General features: G+C 32.1%; 1 protein-coding gene across 4 annotated transcripts; it reads right to left on the minus strand.

Moving 5' to 3' along the window:
• Nucleotides 1-234: 234 nt before the first annotated feature.
• Nucleotides 235-17,385, minus strand: LOC143242873 (serine/threonine-protein kinase atr-like). Of its 4 annotated transcripts, none has more exons than XM_076486475.1 (6): nt 17,250-17,385; nt 11,410-11,552; nt 11,006-11,120; nt 7,810-8,017; nt 2,501-2,606; nt 235-320 (listed from the first exon to the last, which is right to left on the minus strand). In XM_076486475.1, exons 1-5 carry the CDS (start codon nt 17,376-17,378, stop codon nt 2,587-2,589), a joined length of 615 nt encoding a protein of 204 aa, XP_076342590.1. In that variant the 5' UTR covers nt 17,379-17,385; the 3' UTR covers nt 235-320; nt 2,501-2,586. The 4 variants fall into 4 exon arrangements, with proteins under 4 accessions (XP_076342590.1, XP_076342588.1, XP_076342587.1 ...); XM_076486473.1 differs by lacking the exon at nt 235-320 and adding an exon at nt 583-733; XM_076486472.1 differs by lacking the exon at nt 235-320 and adding an exon at nt 618-969.
• Between the last annotated feature and the right edge of the window lie 3,707 nt (nt 17,386-21,092).

Below are 21,092 nucleotides of genomic sequence, written 5' to 3' on the forward strand. Positions count from 1 at the left end.
GAAGACATTTATGTGCAGAAGTATGAATAAAGAAGACATTTATGTGCAGAAGTATGAATAAAGAAGACATTTATGTACAGAAGTATAAATAAAGACATTTATGCACAGAAGTATAAATAAAGAAGACATTTATGCTCAAACAGTTGTGCCAATGAATGTAGCTAACAAATCATCCTAGTCACTACATTAATTTAAAATTTGAAAATACTTTTGATCTTATCGTACTTACCGATTTTAGGAACTCAGAAAGGCCGTCCCAGTCTGCTAACTTCCATGCTGATTCTACATGAAATGGATTTATCTCATTTGACCATTCTGGTCTATAAAAATAATGCAAAAAAATTTATCTAAACTTTCACATTTTTCACCAGAAAATGTCGAAGTTTATATAGAGTTAGTGCTAGTACAAAGCATTATGAATATAAGAAAATAAATATAATTAACAAATAAATCTTATTTCCTGTCAGGTGTAAAGCTAGACAAATTATAAAAAGAAGAAATACCCATGTTTAAGAAAGCAACTCTGTTTCCTGTTGGATGAAAATAACTTAAAAAGTGTGCATAAAACAAACAAACACAAACCTCTCATTTACAAGACCAGTAGCATAGGTAAGTGCTGTGTTTGACTGATCTAAACCCATCAAGCATCGAAGAAGACCCTGATGGTGACTAATTGTGTCTGGTTTAACTTTTACAGCTCTTTCATAACAGGAAAATGCATCTTGTAGTTGACCTATCAAACATGATAACAGAATTTGAAATTCAGCAATTTGATCTTGATGAAACTTTGTAGAATTGATAGCTACTGCCTGTTGTTGAGACACAAGTGTAGAGGACAACGTTTTGAAAGTCTTCTGCTTCTTGTCTTTAAGACTAAAGTCACATAACTCTTGATGCGATGGAAAATGAGTTAGAGAAGAGGGTATTACCTACTGAGCAAATGTCAATCCTCACACTATGATGCTTGTTCTGAAAAAAGATAAACAGATCGCCAAAAGTATTACTTACTTGGCATGACACAAGATCTTAGTGTCTCACAATCAAAATTTAATTAATTTGTTATAACAATTAGAATAGCATAAACAGCTCAGCTAATAATGCATATTATAACAGTATACAAGTTTTAAGTTCTTAATTCAAAAGGCAATATTTAAAAAAACAGGATTTTTCAAAAGAGACTTCATAAGCTGTAGCTAAAATTAGCATGTAAGCATATTTCTTTGATGGAATTAAAACATTTCCATCATCTTTAAGTCCATCACCAATAATCCTCTTTAGATTACTTGTACCTACATCGCCAAAGCTCCCAATGTTCTGTAAGGCAACAACAGAAATAAACTGTAAAACATTGCTTCACTGCTTTAGCAAAAATCAGTTTGTTTATTTTTTAGAGCCAGTTTTCATGTGTAACTACCACAACTAAGCATTGCATAAAAGTACTGCAACTTGAATGGCTTCAACAATAATGTTAATTAATTATTTCTTTCTATTGGCATTCTGAAATCAACTGTACCCCATTTTGCTTTTACACTTTACTAGAGTTTTGAATGCTGACAAAGTATGTCCATCCACAGCAAACAGGTAAGCTGTTTAAGAAGTTTTCAATATGCCTCTTTAGCTTGTACACCCAGCGTTAAGTTATCTGAGGATGAAGAGAGATGCTGGAAGCAAAAAGATCATCATCAGTAATACCAGTGTTGTCATGAAGACTTCTCATCTTTGGACAACTTTTTAAAACATTAAAAGCACAAGTGTATAATTGTATAAAGTTTATGTTGGATACAATGCAATAGAATAGATTAATAAAAATAGCATAGCTTGAATTAATAAAATAAATGGATAGTATATCTGTGTAAAAGAAAATCATAGTGATTGAGAAAACAGAAATTCACCAAAAATAACTAGGTTATAGACTTACCAGTTTATAAAAAACAACAAAAATCAATTAGTGTGTGTGTGTGTGTGTGTTTTCTTATAGCAAAGCCACATCTGGCTATCTGCTGAGTCTACCGAGGGAATTGAACCCTGATTTTAGCATTGTAAATCTATAAACTTACTGCTGTACCAACTGGGAACAAATCAATTAGTAGATAATACTATACACAGGATAAAATTTAATTATGTTCAAGTTAGTACTCAGTAAATAAAGACCACAAAATCAGTTCTCTAATTACCTTAGTATATGCTAATTTGAATTACTAACAAATAACCAAATTTAAAAGTTCACAGATAACTCAAAATCAGATAAAAACACATATATTAAACACATCATGACACACAAAAATCGATGTTTAGGTGTCTTTTTAAATAACGTATAATATGAAAATTTAAATATTAACATACAGTTTGATACCAAACTTAAGAAGATAAAGTTATAAAATAGTAGTTCAATAAAATTTTGAATGTAAGTTGACAAGTGCAATGATGTGGCCTTTGACCCATGACCCATCTGGAAAGGGTTAACAGTTACATACATAAAGAAATATTTACTTTTACATACCAGTTGCTTCATGACCTAGAATCAAATCATGAAGTGTGAGGTCTTCTTGGCGAGATGCTGCTTCTCCTGCCACTCCATCTGGTTCATCAAGGAGAATGTACAGTTTCTAAGACAAAAAAATATATGCATACTGATCACAACTGAAAAAAGTAGTAGTAAAAAACAATGCATTCATCCTATATATATATAAAAACATTTTTTTCATTTGAATACTGAATATTCTTAGATTCCTTATTCTTATAAAGAGTGATTCTGAAGTTCATTAACAGGTAAGGAGAGGCACAGGATCAGAAATAAGGTACACTGAGTCTGCCCTGTGACAGTACCATTGAAATAATGGGAAATTTTGTTGATATGAACCAAATAACCAAATTATCAGGAGAAAAGGTGTAGACAATAAAAAATAAAAACATTTTAACATGAGTACTCTGAAAATATTCTTTGAGAGCTATAATTTTATGTATATGTGCATGTAAAGTTGTACTACAGAAGATGTAAGTCTGACAGTAGCAAAAGTTATAGCACAAATCTGAGTTTGAGGTACAAGCCCAGAATTTTATTATACAATTAGCTCATTGAAAGATTGTAAGTATTAAACTTTACACAGTTTGGTTTCTATTCATCTCATGAATATTGCAACTTCACATAACACACACTGCAGATTCACACTTAAAATCTGTTTCAATGCAAAATTACCAATATCTATTGTTTTCCTTAAACTATTATTTTGTCATTTGAAATCAAACAGAATATTCTGGCATGTGATGTAATCTTAGTAGTATTAATATTTTATTATACAAAATTACAAGAGATATCATTTCAAAATTATTTACCTGCAAGAAAGCCAACTCTTCAGGAAGTCATAAACAGACTTATAGTTGGGATCATTATGTGGGTCCACAAGAGAAATAACAACTTTGTCAATTCATGCATTAGCAAAAGCAAATCACAAAAAACGAAAAATACATTGTCTTTACATGTAAAACATTTATTATAGATTAAGGAAAGTTGGTGTATTCATTCTATGCATGAGCTTATGAATATACAAAACCACAACAGTCATCATGAGGTCTTAGTAATGGGTCACATCTCAATAACTGAGAATAATTCTATTCTGTTAACAACAGAACCAAAACAGCCATCTTGAGGTCCTAGTAGCAGATTACATCTCAACAACTAAGAATCGTTTTTATTCTGTCAAGAACAAAACCCATAAGACCTCCATTAGGTCACCAATAATTACAAACCATGTCTTATTATGTAAAGAATAGAATCACAAAAATTTCTGTCAGGTCCAAGAAAAACAGGTCACCTTGCAAAAATGTGTAATTATGGGTTTTTATTTGTCAATAACAAAATCTTAACAGCATCCATCAAGTCAAAAGAAAATTGGTCACAGCACAATAATTTGGAATTTTATCTATTATTTTAACAATAAAGTTCTAAACAGAAGTTGATATCAGTTACAAAACAGATGTTGAAAGCAGCAAAGTTTGAATGAACTATAATAGTACAGATTGTACATGTAAACAACTTCAGATCTTTGAAGCTTATCAGAAAAACAATAAAAACCACTAAAGATGAATCCCAAAATACTGATGTTGCAATAATTTGACTCTACAATGAACTGGAGCATTTCATGGAGTATGTTGATATATATATAGAGCTAAAGGAGATGTGGCACAGAAACTGAAAATTGCAAATGAATTCAACATTGAAACTCTGCCATCATTTCTTAGCTGAATTTCTACTTTCAAGGGCAAGTTGGCAACACATTTTGGTGGTTTCCACAAGGTCATTTTATTATTAAACTGCAACTTACTTTGCTTGTTTTGAGAAATCGAATATTTTGTAAATTCTGGTTTTATTTATACCATAACAATCATCACATTTGCTTCCTTTCAGGATGAAAGCTCCAACACATCATTCTATAGTTTCTCCACTTTAAACCAAAATCTGCAAAATTGTCAGCTTATCAGTTGTTTCAAATGAGACTGCTGACATATCTTGTTTCTGTCAAATGCAGTCAAAGTTTTCATCCGTGAATCAAGTTGAAGACACAATATACAATACAAGTACATAAGCCACATACAAAGACAAATTTCTCTTCATTATCAATGTAGTTCTAAAGTTTACAGGTTACATATTTTTAGAAGTTACATACAAATATCAATGAATAAGGTGTAACAGAGAGTTTATACATGCTACTTCATTTTATATATGAAGGATAGCTTTTGCTAGAGACAGATCAGGAAAAAATTATGATAACTAGCAGTCATTTAGCCCTTTGCTACAGACTCAGTATAATATACAAGTTCATCTACACATTTGCACACATTAAGTATTTGTACTATAACTTTTGATACAGCACATGTACCTTCACAAAATCTGGTAGACATTAGTACAGATATAAGTATTTTTATCCAAAATCAGATGTTTCATGAACTATTTTTATAAAAGATCTGTTTGTGAAAATTGAGTCTGTTTCATTACTAGTATGAGTGCAAAGTGATTTCATGTTATGAGTTAAAAACTGTTCTTCATCCCAAAAATCTCAAATATTATTTGCATAATCTCTAAAACTTCCTAAATATATTTCAGATGTTTGATTTCAGCGAAACTTTATACATTATGTTATTTTCTACACTCCAGGTGTGGGGTCTGTCACTTAACTAGCTTTGTAACTATCATTAAAAAATTAGGAAATAAATAATTTTATTTTTTTAGTGCTATGATGATGACATATTGTAACATGAAAATACAAATGTTTAGTTTAAGTAGACTAAGTCTCATAATGCTATATGTTACATATATATTTATTATGTTACTGACCTTCCAGTCATGCCTAGCTAGCATTGTGCAACTTGCATTGATCTGGTGCTCTCATATTACATATCCAGTAACATAAAACTGACCTTTAGTCTTTTCTGTCTTAGCTGTGTTTTAGTGGACTAGTATTTTGTAATATACAGACACATTTAAATTATTATACATTATATATATGTATATACATTATGACTATTTAGAAATAAATTATTAAACTTTTCTTAAAATATAGAAAAAAAAATGGGAAACGCAAACAATTATCTCTTCTCTCTACGATCTCTGTACTTGGTTGTTGCTGGACATAAGTTGCTGAGCCTTTTGAAATTTCAGAAGTGGAGGATATCAAACAATTTTTTTTAGGTTTTATACATACAGTTGAATAACCAAAAAATCATAAGTAACTACACTGATACCATAGAATTCCACTTAGTAACTAGATTTATATCAATTTTAAAATATATGAAACTATGAGCAGACACAACTCCTTGAAAACTTAGATTGAAAGAACACTAGCTTTTTCAAAGATTAAAATAGCTAAAAAACCACTTTAGGAACATCTTAAGCTACTGATTGGTTTTTCACATGTCATATACTGTAGTAAGAGTATATAATGGACTGTTTCAAAAATTGGAAAGAGTTGAATAGGGCCCACTGTGTTAAAGACCTCATACCTTTTTATTTTATATTCTAGCTTGTCAAAGTTAGTAATCTGAGTTCCTAATTTGTATGAAACTGTGAACTTAGTATTTTGACACCACAAACATCTAATTTTAAACTGTGCAGCATTAAACATAACATGTGACTCACTAAAATCAATATTTATGTTCTTTTAATACTTATTTTTAAACTAAGAAATTAACTCACACATAACATTAAATAGTAAAATTATAATCTACAATTTGATTCCAAACTTACTGACATAAATTCATAAAATATTTGTTCAATACAATCTTGAATGCAAGTCAACAAACACAACAAGATGGCCTTTGATCCATGACCCATTGTAAAAGGATTAAACATTGTTAAGTCCTTAATACTGCATGAAAGTTAGACCACACAGTACTGAATATAATGCACCAGATTAGGTCACAGTATAACTATACACTTGCTACATGGATGAAAAGGTCCTGTCACAAACTACAGCTCTTGAAAGAACATGATGACTTGCTTGTACATCTCTTGAATGTTAAAGACCTAAGTGACATACATAGGTTTGTGTACACACTACCATTTAAAATATTCAATTGCTCTTTATTAAACTATAAGTCAAACTCAGGGTTTAGATGGTAATGTATCAAAAATGGAAACTAATGCTTTCTTAAACTAAAAAATGCACTTCCAATAATACTTACCTATGCAGACATTACAGCTATTTCATGATCTCTAAGGATTCCATATTTTGCCCATCTAAGCACTGAAAATACTAACTTCAGTCTTTTATACCCAACTTAAATACCTTAGACAAGTTCTAACTAGCAAACTGCTCCACAAACTTTAATGTGCCTTCTAACTAGGTACTGTATATAACCATCTCATCCTGACAACACAGTCACTTTTTCTGAGAAATACATTTGGTTTTAGTGGGAAGGTAGAACAGGAGAGTGTCAGTGAAGGTAAGTATTATCGAAAATACATGTTCAGTTAACTTTCGAAATATACCATCTACTGACACTAGAATCCCATGTTAAGAAGGTGGAGGGGCTGGTGCAGGCATGATCCATACAGAAAGTGTCTTCATAGAACAGGAGTATACCAAGAAAAAAGAATAGTATAAGAGTGGGAGAACTGAACTACCTCCAGAACAGATATGCTCTTCACCTGAAACTTAATTTTTATATCCAAGGTGGAACAGAATACGAGTATTCATTCGTATAGGTTAGCCTCAACCAGGTAGACAAGGTTGGATTTAGGCAGTCATGAAACCTGTATCTCATGTTAGTGGTTAGGGTTATTGGACCACAATGTTTTGTGTGTGTATATAAATATATATGACTGGATCTCAACCTGTAGCCAAAGAATGATGCTTTACACAATGAGAAAGTAACAACAACTAAGTGGACAATCCTTCTCCTCTACCTAAAGGAATCTAAAAGGCAACACAACAGTTTTAGAAATACAGGCTAGACTAATAATGAAATTAATTTTTTCTTAAAGAACACTGTAGAAAATTTGTTACCCAAAAGTTATTACCACCACTAGCTTCTACAGATGAAAGTCTTGTAGTAAATTCAATTATTTTACATGAGAAAATATTCTGGTAACCCTGCTTCAAATTTTGAAATTATTACCCTAATAAATCATTACTTATTTCCTAGCAAAGTGACATTTTTATGTTGTAAAAACATAATCAAGGCTGTTAATCAATGACTAGAACAGGCATTTTAATTGTTTTATAATATTTACAGTCTTTAATTTCTCAAAGAAAAAGAATATAAAATACCAGTAACTTAAGCTCATGATTAATTAATGAGTATTCCAACTACCTTTCCCTTTATTTGCAGGCTTGGAGTTATTCTGGTTACTAGATCTCAACATCACAAAATACTGATGACACCAAACCGTTAAACAATCCAATATTGAAAACACAGTCTGGGCACTCAAGTGGCAAAGGTCAGTCTTCTCATGAAACTTCAATTTGCTCTGTTCAGCTTGGTCAACATGGCTTAGAACAGCCATAATCTCTCTGTAGATCTATAGACCCAAATACATAAAAAGTTTTGCTTTTCTTTTTATAATAACACATATTAATTCTAAATTTTAGTGAGATTAAAATCTACCTTGATTATCAATGTTAAAAAAATTATTTTGCATTCCATTTTGCTTTTAAAAATTCTACTACTAAAATATGCAGCAAAATATTTCATAGATTCTTGTAATTTATAACATCTATGATAACGCAAAAACTGCTGTGAACACATTATTCAGCTCACATTTTCAGTTCACTTTGGTATAAATCAGTCATCTTTACACCTCCACAATTCTGAGGATTTCATCTTAATATGTAAGACAACCACCATGAACAACAAAGGCAGTACAGCACTGATGCTGTATACTCGAAATCAGAATGTTCATTAAGTTCTAAGGCATCAGTAATCACTCCATTAAAACAAATACCTTCAGGGCATTTTCAGTATTCTGAATTATTTCATAGGATGTGATGAAGCTCACAAGAGTATCTCATGCATGAACAATGGATATGAAGACTGGTGACACACTTCACTCAATCCCCTCTTTTTGAAGACGATGTACTGATTACTTCTACACAGTTAGAATGAAAATCATAATTCATTATGTGACAGAACACAGGATAATAGAATTTAAGGCATTAGTAGTCCAATCAGAAGATCGTAAAACAAAGTCTACCAATGTTCATTACTGTCGACACCAACTTGAATCACCATCATATGTACAATGTCTCCGTATGAATATGGTATTTAACCTGACTCTCAGATACTCATCAAATAAGCACATAGCTGTTATGTGGTAGCAGGGTGAGACATAGCTCACTTGTAAAATTACTATTCTTATATTGTTGGTCCACTTGGTATGTTCTTGGCACAATAAGAAGCAAGTCATTTCCTGCTATATGTGAGCATAATGCACCTTAGTAGGTGTGTGAAATACAAGCTATCCTCGTATAGTCTCTATTTTAGCAGTCTGTATACTTACAGTGCCAAAGTAAAAACTACAGACATTTGACACAGTCTAAGAGCAAGTTTAACCAACCAAACAGAGCTTTAGACACCTGACTCAACCTAGATGCAGTTTTTTCAAACTCATCTGCCTGTGCATCATTTACTATTGCAGTAACACTGTAGTCTTACACTGCACAGCATTCAAAAAACAAACAATGTTGTCTTATATAATTATATAAATCAAAATCACTGTTCAACTGGTATTTTTAATGCTATAACATTTGGTGTAACATGCAAAAGTGGATTATAGTTTATTTTAACATTCATGTTTTTCATATTACATTATATTTGTTGAAAGCTATGACAAGACTTCAGTGCACATAAGCTAAGTAAACATGTACGGTAAATAAAACAAATTATTCTAATAATTCAAACTATTTCTTCTTGAATGTTACTGTTAAGTTTATAGCACTCATAAGATACACATAAATAATTTAATATCTATTAAAAAAAACATTATTAGATATAAATTCATGCTGTCCAAAATACTCTTAGCAAAAATATTGTTAATTAGACTGACAAAAGTAACGTTGATCTCAATTTCAAAGATCTGACCATAGGTCACTCGTACATTTTTGACAGTTTTATCTTTGTTTCTGGCAGTGACAGTTGTAACTGGCAAAATAAACTGTCAAAAGAAATAATGTTACTTTCAATCAAGTTGAAATTGACTAGATATGTAAGATGGAACTAGGATTTGTAATCAACAATAAGAAAGAAAGAAAATTTTTTGATAAAAGGAAGTACTTTTAATATTATTTTGAAAATAGTTTCTCACAATAGAATTCACATCCTGAAAAACGACTGAAAGACTAAAGTTAAGTAAAATGTTCCAAAAGTCAGAATACCTTTGGCTGACTGATGGATAATTAACCAATTCAGAATCTTTTCTATTTACTGTAAACATCAAAGCAGATGTACTGGTACTGGTATTTTCTTTCTGTTCCCTGCTTTCTTACCCCTTAAAACATTTTATTACCAGATCTAAACAAAATTAATGATTGGCCAATCTGATAAGAGAAGATGCAGAAGTCTGTCAAATGGCTATCAATGCTAAGCTCTGTCTTTAAAATCTCACAGCCTATCAGTTGTATTACATTCTTTACTTCTGAAAAAGAAAATGTCATATAAAGAATTATGTACATTTACTTCTATACTTTATATTATTTCTTAAAACAAACATCTTCCTTTTCTTCATTGCTTGCATCTTGTAAAACATTAACCATGATGTGAGGAAGAAGAAAAACTGTTGTCTTCACATCGTTTTGTCAATCATGAAGCATGACTGAAAAACTCTAGCTGTATTCTCTCGCTTTATCTGAGAAATTAAATACACAAAACTATATAAATTTTATAAAACTAAGGGCATTTAAAACATGCTAATGAGCATGGAAAAGTTAGTTTTAAATTGAAATGATTTTGGTTGTTTTCTCTATGGCATAATCTGTTCTCAAAAAGCAGTTTTATAAAAACTATTCTGCATTATTTCTTTTCTTTCCATTAAAAACAGAAAATTAACATATACAAAGACAAAATGAGAGAATTTTAAGTGTAATGTGGTGATTATAATCTAGTACTTGTCTTTGATACTACAGTAGTCTACCCCCCCAAAAGAAATTCTAAAAGTGTATACCACCTTTATGTTCTAAACATATTTGTAGAGTAAGTTTCAATAATGTGCTCCTAATGGGCTAAAACTGTGACAAATGTCGCAGAACTGTGTGCACGTTACTTAATAGTTGAAATTAACATTCTCCTGAATTAGAAAAGGAAATGAAACTCAGACTTACAAGAACTGTGTGAACAAATATGTTTAGCTGAACTGTGAGGTGCCTCTGTTTCAGTAATACTTTTATCTACACAGTCTGATCTCTAGTTCAAATTTTGTCATGGTTTTAATTAATATAATAATCACCTATAACAATAATATTGATTAGCAACCTAATTATCTCATTTCTTTTTATCACAGAAAAGTGCTTCTTACCTTCTGGAGAAGACAAGATGCCCAATTACAGGCCCAATCTTTAAAAGTGCTTCCTAGTTTGCTCCCATATATTGGGCATGGAAAGGAAGTCCTCTTGTTACTAGACATAATGTACCTATCAAATAATAACAGAAAACCTGATGAACTTTTTTTTAACTTTTATTAAAAAGCAGAACAACTTCAATATTCAAATAACTTTTCAGTTTATGTGAAATATTTAAAAAAAATTGAGTTTTTAATGTTTAAACTATGCTAAAATACTGTTGAATTGTAATGTTTTATAACACAGTAAAGATAAAAGAAAAACATAACACAATGAACAATGTTAGAAAAAAATTGATAAGAAAGAAAATAACTGAAAATTACTGTCTAAATTTCATTATAATAAAAAATAAAATACATACCTAGAGTGCTGCAAAGGTACCAAAATTTCTTGAACCTCTTCTGAAAACCTGTTCCAAAGACTTGGTCTCACAATTTGTGACAACTCTCCACTTTGACAAGTATATATCTGTAAGGTTTCCTGCAGTGCATAAGATGCACAGTCCTACAAAAAAGAAAAATGTGTACTTTACATAAGAAAACAGTCATAAACACAGCATGAAAAACTTCAGTTCCAGAAAGAAAGAAAAACGTTAGGAAGTGGAGAAATAAAAATAACAATAAATACACACAATACCATATGTTTACTGTGAAAGGCCTACAGTATCATACGTGACTATGTTTACTGTGAAAGATATAAGGTATCACGTGTGACTGTGCTTACTGTGAAAGATATAAGGTATTATGTGTGACTGTGTTTAATGTGAAAGATATAAGGTATAACGTGTGACTGTGTTTACTGTGAAAGATATAAGGTATTATGTGAGACTGTTCACTGTGAAAGATATAAGGTATTATGCAAGACTGTGTTTAGTGTGAAAGATATAGAAGAAAGATATAAAGTATCACGTTGTGACTGTGTTCACTGTGAAAGATATAAGGTATTATGTGCAACCTTGTTTACTGTGAAAGATATAAGGTATCACGTGTGACTGTGTTTAATGTGAAAGATATAAAGTATCACGTGTGACTGTGCTTACTGTGAAAGATATAAGGTATCACGTGTGACTGTGCTTACTGTGAAAGATATAAGGTATCACGTGTGACTGTGCTTACCGTGAAAGATATAAGGTATCGTGTGTGACTGTGTTTACTGTGAAAGATATAAGGTATTATGTGTGACTGTGTTTAATGTGAAAGATATAAGGTATCATGTGACTGTGTTTACTGTAAAATACCTAAAGTATTAAAAGGAATATGAGAGGATAATGGATGATGATTTCCTTGATAAACAAATCCCAATTCAAGGGGAGTGGAAGACTTGTAATATGCATGAAGAAAAAGTTCACATACAAAGGGCAACACTAAATAAGAACAGTTAATCTTGTGAGAGATGGCAAGTACATTGAAAATACATTTTCAGTATAGGGAAAATTAAGACTTCTGATATGGTAATTATCTACTCTCACAATATTAGCTAGAATCTTACATTGATAACAAGGAGGGACCAATGTGAGGATATGACAAAAGAATATTTTAAAATTATCTGAAGGATATCTTGGAAATGAAAGAATCAGATCTTGAGATCATAGAAAGGGGAAGTGGACCATTTCTGAGCCAGGGATACTCTTCATCCGATTATGGAACGTGTGAAATATAAGGGAAAAAAATGAGAGGAGTACATCAGAGTGAGAGAGAATGTGGCAAGAAAGTGGTCATAACCAATACTGTAACTCAATCTCAAAATAGGAAAGGCAGGTAAACAAAAGATACACCCCTAGGTGTACAGCAGCTTGGATGCAATGGACTACACATAGTAAATCAACTACTTTCAAAACATGCCCATGGGATACCAACATCCATGTGAGTGTAGAATAAAGAGCATACCCTCTTTACCTCAATCCCATGAAATGGGGAATTGAAACCCACTCTAATTCCTGGGTATGACACTAGGATTAGATCTGAGCTATTAAATTGGTATCAACAGAATGTCTGTTGCATGTAATCAACTCTCATAACTGTGAAATGGGCCAGGACCATCCATAGACAATATCATACCCCTAATATTAAGATGAGAAAACAAGAAACAAGAGATAGCCAATGACAGAACCAGAACAATTTCACAAATCATTGCTGTGACCCACAGCCAAGATGGAGGAAATTGAGTTAGGAAGATAGTTAACTTGAAATATGTGTGAGAACTTAAGTAAATGAGTTCACTCTAAATTCAAAACCTTCTTATAGTGTAACAACATTTAGTTGAGAGTAGGATGACAGTTTCCAATAAAAGGGATGAATTACATCTTGATGTCTCATTCTGTTGTCAATTGTTATCATAAAGAGAAGAATATCACATCATCTACACCCATAAAATACCACCACCCTATTCTGTAATTGATTGGTTATTGTGAGTAACTCATTCAGCTGGGTGCCTTCAGGGTCAACCACCTCAGCAATTTGGAACTGGAGTTGTAAGGATGCCCATACTCCACTTGAAGCAAGGAAGGTGACAATGTGGTGGTGAAATCCAAAGCAGTATCACCACATAACCACAAAATCTTATTTTGAAAAATCAAACCATACTGAGTTATTAATTCTAGGAATGATTGGGATGGACAACAAACCCCTTCTGTTTTCCCATTCAGTCCAAGGGTGATACAGTCTGGGATGGGCTTGGTTATGATACACAAAATATCATGAAAATCATGAACCTATATGTGATTTTGTGGAACACCCCATCTCAATGGTGAATGTGTGAAGCCATGGAAGATAAATTGAACACATCATGGAAGTACAGTGTGGATTTAAAGTTTAAAAAAATCCTGGTGTCTGACCACAGAACAGGATCAAAATAATGATGAATGAAAAGAAGACCTGTGAAAAGAAAAAGGAAAGTATAAATAGAAACTTAACAGTCAGTCACACAGAATTGTGAAGAATGGCTACAGGTGGAAGATAAAACCCCAAACAAAGAGGAAACTGCAATATAATGGAAGAGTTAGAATGGATGACAAAGGCAAGCAAGGGAAAAGTGAAATTGTCAGATCTGATAGGAGTATACCCAGAACAAATTCCAGGAGAAATAGACCAACTGAAACAAAAGATGGACCTAACTGGCAAAAAAAGTAGGTAAAAGATCATGAACAGAGGAGGATTGCCAGAGGATAAAGAAAACTTATCCTGGTAGGAAGCAGTATGTCAACAAAGAGCTCTCACTGAGCACAGAAGCCTACACGGATAAAGTCAAGGGGAAAGATGGAAAATGGAAGAAAAGGAGGAATCACCATCTCGAGCTGCTAACAATAATGCCATATCCCCAAAAGTGATAGAACCTTGTGAGCAGTAAATACAACCTTAAAAGAAAAAGCTCTTCCAAACCTAAGCACTGTCAAATGAGAAGTGATAGTTCAGTAGAGGAGTGTAGAAGGAACCACATATGTCAAATGAGTATGTCACACGACGATTCGGATGAGAAACGCATTGAAATCTTACAATTCCAAAAGTGGGGAGCGGAAGGTTTGAAGCATGTGTAAAGTTCACATATGTGAGAAAAGATAATCATTATGTTGGAATTTCATATTTTTTTAGACCTAAATACAGCTTACTTACTAAGCTTGATAAATTATAGTGGAATTCTACAGTACTGATATTGTAACTTATGACTATTTTGTTTATTCATACTGTATATTTGTTACCTGTAAATAACAGTATTGTAAATACGTATATAATGTATAATAATTGAAATGTGACTGTATTTTGCACAATCCTTTTCCACTACAACACAGTCAAAACAGGTCACTCTGTGGATAGTAAAAATTAGTTCCATATAACTTAATACAGTAATATGACACATGTGCACTGCTTCACTGTAGCTTCTGTATTGTTAGACATGCATGGATGAAAGGTTGTTATAATAAAAATAATAAATATATATGAATGTATAATGTTATAAGATTTAAGCTATTTAGTCTAAACATTTGTGTTTTCATGTTATACTCTGTTGTCATCCCAGAATGAAAAGGGCAAAATTTATATATATACACACACACACACACACATTTTGTTTTTTGGTTACGAAATCAGTAAAATCAACCAAACCTACACAGAGATTCATTAGTAAAAATAAAGGGCAAAACATAATGTTTTTCCTTAATAAACATTTGATAAGTTTTGAATGTTATATTTTGTATGTGAAATTTGAAAATTTTCTGATGCATGAAAGTATTTTTCATCTCAAAATGTTGGATAAGAAACATGCAAAAAAGAAAAAGAAAAGCTTACGACTTCATAAAAAAAACACAATATTTTGCATAACAAATCTTGTAATATTTATTGATAATATACCAAGTTCCATCAAGATATATTTATTAATTTAAAAGTAATAGCTTGAAAATTGTATCAAACACAAAATGATTATAAAGCCAGTCCCAGAGACTAAGCCTGTGTTTAAAAAAAGTCACATATACAATCAACATAGATTCGTTATACAGTACAGTTCTTGAATTCTGTGTACACCAAAAGGTCTCCTCAAGAATAATTACTTCTTGTTACAAACTTTAGATATTGGCACTTTATTAACAACCCTATAATCTCGAGTGTGTCTAATATTTTCACTATCTACAAATACATGAAGCTCAACAGGTCTTTCACTCACAATAATGAAAAGTCCAAAGCAATATTGCAACTTTATCAATGGGTGCTTCAGAACACAGGATACAAACATTATCAGTCTACAAAGAATTTTATTTCAACACATTAAGTCTATTTGTAAGTAATGAATGAGCTTATAAAAGTGAAACCTGTTAGTCCTAAAATTATGCAGATGTAGCTTAACACTGTTTCAGTGAAGAAATTCCTTCACTTTTAGAAGTATATTCTCTTCTCTAAATACATTTCACTTAGAAACAAAAGTGACATTTCTATATTTTTTGCCCTCCCAGAAAACTGATTTGCTGATTCCACACAAAATTCTATGTCCTGAACAATCTTAATGTTCCTACTGACTAGTGATAGTAGTGGATTTGTAAAGACAACACTGAGGTCTCTTCTCCCTGGTTTCACTCAATTTTATGCCACTAAAGATGGTTAGTTTATGTTTTCACTTCATGCTCTTTTTTTAAAAAAAAAAAAAAATATTTCTGTTGGTGCCTGGCACACCTTTACTACTTCATATAGCTGGAAGGTCTTGTCTTAGGCTCCATGCAGGTTGGCAGAAGTTTATCAACTGTAGTAATGTTATTAACGGAGTCACAAAATGTTATACAGGGTGTTCAGAAAGTCACTGTGCAGTTTTGTAATTATATGTCTATTCAGTCTATTTCAAGCCAGCAACTGACATCAGTGTTTAGAAACAAAATAAGAAGGATCCAAGCCAACAGGGGTCACTTTTAATATTGTTTATAATTGTTATTCATATTTACCTCCTGTATTCTATATTGAAACATGTCTGTTAATAAATATACAAGTGCACAGTGACTTTCTGAACACCCTGTACAAATGATCTTTTGATAGTTTATTTATTCTATTTACCTGATGACGATTTAAAACTTTCTCCATTTACAGTGTGTTTCAGTGGCGAGTTATGATTGTCACAATCTGTATTTTGTTCAAAGCATATATACAATCCAAAATGGTATGCAGTATTTGAAATATATAAAAGCACATTCTGCTGTCATTCGTAAGTCCAGGATTTGGAAACACACCTTAAAATGTGGCTTATGTTTTGTTGCACTGAACTTCTTCACCCATTTGTATCCATATTTTGAAGACCACAGGAGATTCAAAACATGTTTGTCCATATTTCAGAACATCATGTTACAAACCATTTGTTGGGTAAGAAAGCAACTGGGTAATGTAAACTAAATGTTATATCTCACTGAATATCTAGTGATTACTGTGATCAACAATTTGTTTTGAGATTTCTGAAAAAATTTAATATCTCATGTATAGTGAAAGAAATAAATGGCAAGGTTCATAGATAATTAAGATTATATTTAAACTAATTTTTTTTAAATAAATGATTAAGTTTTAACAAATGAAAACTTAAATTTAAGTAAAGTGAAAATAAAGTATTTTTCAAATCTGTGCAACTTTTGTATAGGTAGTCTAATTATTCTAACCATTTCTCATAAGTATGTCAATGTGAAATAAAACCAATAACACAGAGTCAAAAGACACACTTCAGTATAAAATAACCACTCACTTGTATTCTGGTGTCTTCAGCTGCTAGGAAAGACCTAACTAGCTCTTGAACCAAATCATAAGCAAAGTTTTCATCTTCTACACTTAAATAAAAAAATGAAGACTTTTGGTTCTCACTCAATCTCCTCATTTCTAATCTAAAAACAAAACAAAAAAAGATAAACATTTATTTAAGTTTCAACTCAAACTTCTCTACTTCAAAATAATCTGTATTCCTATATGTATTCTTGAGACAGCTAATATGGATATTAGAACTTTAATTAACATAAAGCACAGAAGAATATTTTGGTCTTCTCATGTAATCTTCAGGTTAACAAAGAGAGAGTTTGCAACTGACTCTGCTTTATGTTAATTAAAGTTCTAATATCCATACCAGCTGTCTTCAGAATACATTTTTACTTGAAGTGTGTTTCTCATCTTCACGAATGTATTCCTATATATTACAAATAACTTATGAACTGTTGTTTAGAGATGCACATAAATTATTCATGCAAGTTAATGTAAAAAAAAATAAAAAAATGAAGGGCTTTCCAACATCTTTTCTAAAACTTGTCATTTACTGGGATCTATTTTATTGATTTTAACAGATACACGAACTCCAATAAACTAAGTTTATTATATTTTGTAACAAAATAATTGCACTGAATAAAATAAATAAACTGCAGTGAGTCCAATACAGCTAAAAAACAATAGAAACAGGTTACTGAATAAGTACTACTGAATTCTTCAGTCTTCATGTTCCCTTAATTATACTTTTTCAATTTCAGTGCAATAACAAGTGATATGAGCCTTGCATCTTTTTCCCTAAATACTGTTCTTTACCTGCAGTTTGCAACAAAAATCAACTTGTATTTATTGAGCACATTACTTCAACTTGCCAAAAGGATTGCTTTTAAACCTGACTGACTGCTTAAACATAAAATACATCACCATGCAAAATAATTCAGTAAAATAGATTCAGTCATATTGTCATGAAAAACTTCCTTCACATTATTATGTACATAACCACTATTTTAGACTTTGTGATGTTTCTATATAATTGTATTTCATGACTGTTAAGCACTTTCTCATTTTATTATGGCAATTCCACCTAACAAAGAAATGGAAACTTTGTTAATCAAAACAACTTTGATATTTCTACATTGTGTTCAGTTGGTTGGTGTTTACTGGCACAAACCAACTAGACTATCTACACCAAACAAGCAGTAAAATAGGAAAAAGGAATGTCTTATAAAAGGCAAAAAAATAAATTAAATTAAAACAAAACAATGTCCAAAATTTGTATAAAAGATCTAAATAGAATTAAAAATACAAATGGCCCATAAAAAGTTAAAGACATGAGAAAGTCGGACAGTGTTACCATTTCCAATGTAAAGGGTAAACCCATACTTAAGGCATATAGTAAATGGTGCCATCATTTTCTTTCACTCAAAATTCACGCAAGGGAAATAAAACAACACAATGATACAACACATTAAAATCTTACACATCAACTGCCAAGGAAATCTTAAAGACAAAAGGATAGAAATATACAACATAAACAAACATATAAACGCCAACATAATCATCATTTCAGGAACACTTTGCACAGAGAAACAAAACACCACAATCCCCGGATTCATCTCACACAACATACCTCACCCAGAAAACAACAGAGGTATAATAACTTACTTTAGTACAAAAATATCGCATCTAATCTCGATAGAAGATTCATTTAAATCTGACATTAATGAGACCATTTTTGTAATATCCACTTTAACAACCGGTTAACTATTCCGATTCTAGCCATATATTGCTCACCAACCAAAGACATCGACATTAACTTCCTTCAAAAATGTGTTAATCGTAAACCCAAACCAATTATTATTGGAGATTTTAATTCACCGCACACAGAATTAAGGGGTAACAGAGACACACGCAGAGGATCGTGCATAAAAAAAATTATCTCTAGCAATAAAATGCACTTAATTAATGACAATACACCTACACACTTCTCAGCCGCTAACGGCTCATACGATGTACTCGATTTCATCATTGCACCCAAGGACATGGTTAACAGAATATCTAACTTTAAAGTGCATGATGAAATCACCAGTGACCATTTCCCCATGTCATGTATGATTCACCCGCGCCACCCTGCTGTGGCGTACGTGACTCCTTCCGCATACACCTACACTGAAACAGACTGGCTCACTTTTAATGCCTCTCTGGACTCATACCTACCCCATCCAATCGAACATGTAAATAACAAAACAGAACTAGACAACTATGTTGATCAAATTACAGAAGCCATAAAGAAAGCCATAAAAAACACAATTCCTAAATCAAAAAGAAAACAATCACTAATTCAATGGACTCTAACACCAGAAATTTACGCACTAATAATCAAACGCAGACAATTAAGACGAACACACTACATAACACGCGATCCACACATTAAAACAGAAATCAATAGGACAAATACAAAAATTAAACAAGAAATTAAAAAAGTCAGGGAAAACAATTGGCATAACTTCTGTAAAAACTTAGAAAAAACCAAAAAGAATTCTGGAAAAAATTCAAGAGTATTGCTTCAGACAAAAACACAAATCACATGCTACAACACATCACACATAACAATAAAATCGCAAGGACGGACGAAGAGAAAGCTGACTTATTAGCTGACTATTACAAATCCGCTTTTAGCGATTTAAACTCAGTAGATTTCGACACACAACACCAACACCATGTCAACAACTACATAAATACAAACCAAGCTTCATTCTCACCAGGATTTCCCGGAGAGACACTAGAAGCATACTCAAATTCAATCAATAGAAAAATAACCATATCCGAACTAAAGATTAATATCAAAAACTTGAAGAACACTTCCCCCGGACATGACCAAATTCCAAATATTATTCTCAAAAAAGTTCCACTCTCCTACTACAACAACCTCACAAACATCATGAACATTTCACTAGCGACCAGGTATTACCCTGACACGTGGAAAAAAGCCATCATAACAACGATCCCCAAGAAACAAACTAACAGAACAAATCCAGATAATTTCCGCCCCATCAGTCTGTTAAGCTGCCTTGGCAAACTGATGGAGAGAATTATCTCCAACCGTCTCCTCCATTTTTGCGAATCAAACAACATCCTTCCAGAATCTCAAAATGCCTCCAGAAAAATAGACAAACAACAGATCACCTCACACGACTCACCGAATCAATCTACAAAGCTTACAACAACAATCAAGTAACCATCGGGGTATTCCTAGATGTCAAAAAAACATTCGACAGCGTTTGGCACAACGCCATCATATACAAACTAAATCACCTACAAATAAATCCTACGATAGTCAAATGGATTTCAAATTTTTTAACCAATAGAACAGCACAAGTAAAAGTCAATAAAACCATATCCAAATTATTTAATATAACGGCAGGAGTGCCCCAAGGATCAGTCCTCTCTCCACTTCTATACATAATTTTCGTCAGTGACATACCTTTTCCAAATTTAACATACACACACAATTCACAATACGCAGACGACATCGCAATCTGGAGCACCTCCAGAAACCCAGTAATGGCCATGTCTCGCGTACAAGAATCACTAAACAACGTCTCAACATGGAGCAACAAGTGGAGGGTCGTGTTAAATCCGACAAAACACAAGCAATCACCTTCTATAGAAAACTAAAGAAGCAAAGAAAAATATAGAAAAATAAAACTATCACTTGGAAACACAACCATTAACATGAGCAAAACATCACATTCCTTGGCGTCACTTTCGACACAAAACTAACATGGAAAAACACATAAACAATATACACTCATCAATCAGAAAAGGATTTCATATC

The sequence above is a fragment of the Tachypleus tridentatus genome, unplaced genomic scaffold (assembly GCF_004210375.1).
Source record: "Tachypleus tridentatus isolate NWPU-2018 unplaced genomic scaffold, ASM421037v1 Hic_cluster_2, whole genome shotgun sequence".
Taxonomy (NCBI): domain Eukaryota; kingdom Metazoa; phylum Arthropoda; class Merostomata; order Xiphosura; family Limulidae; genus Tachypleus; species Tachypleus tridentatus.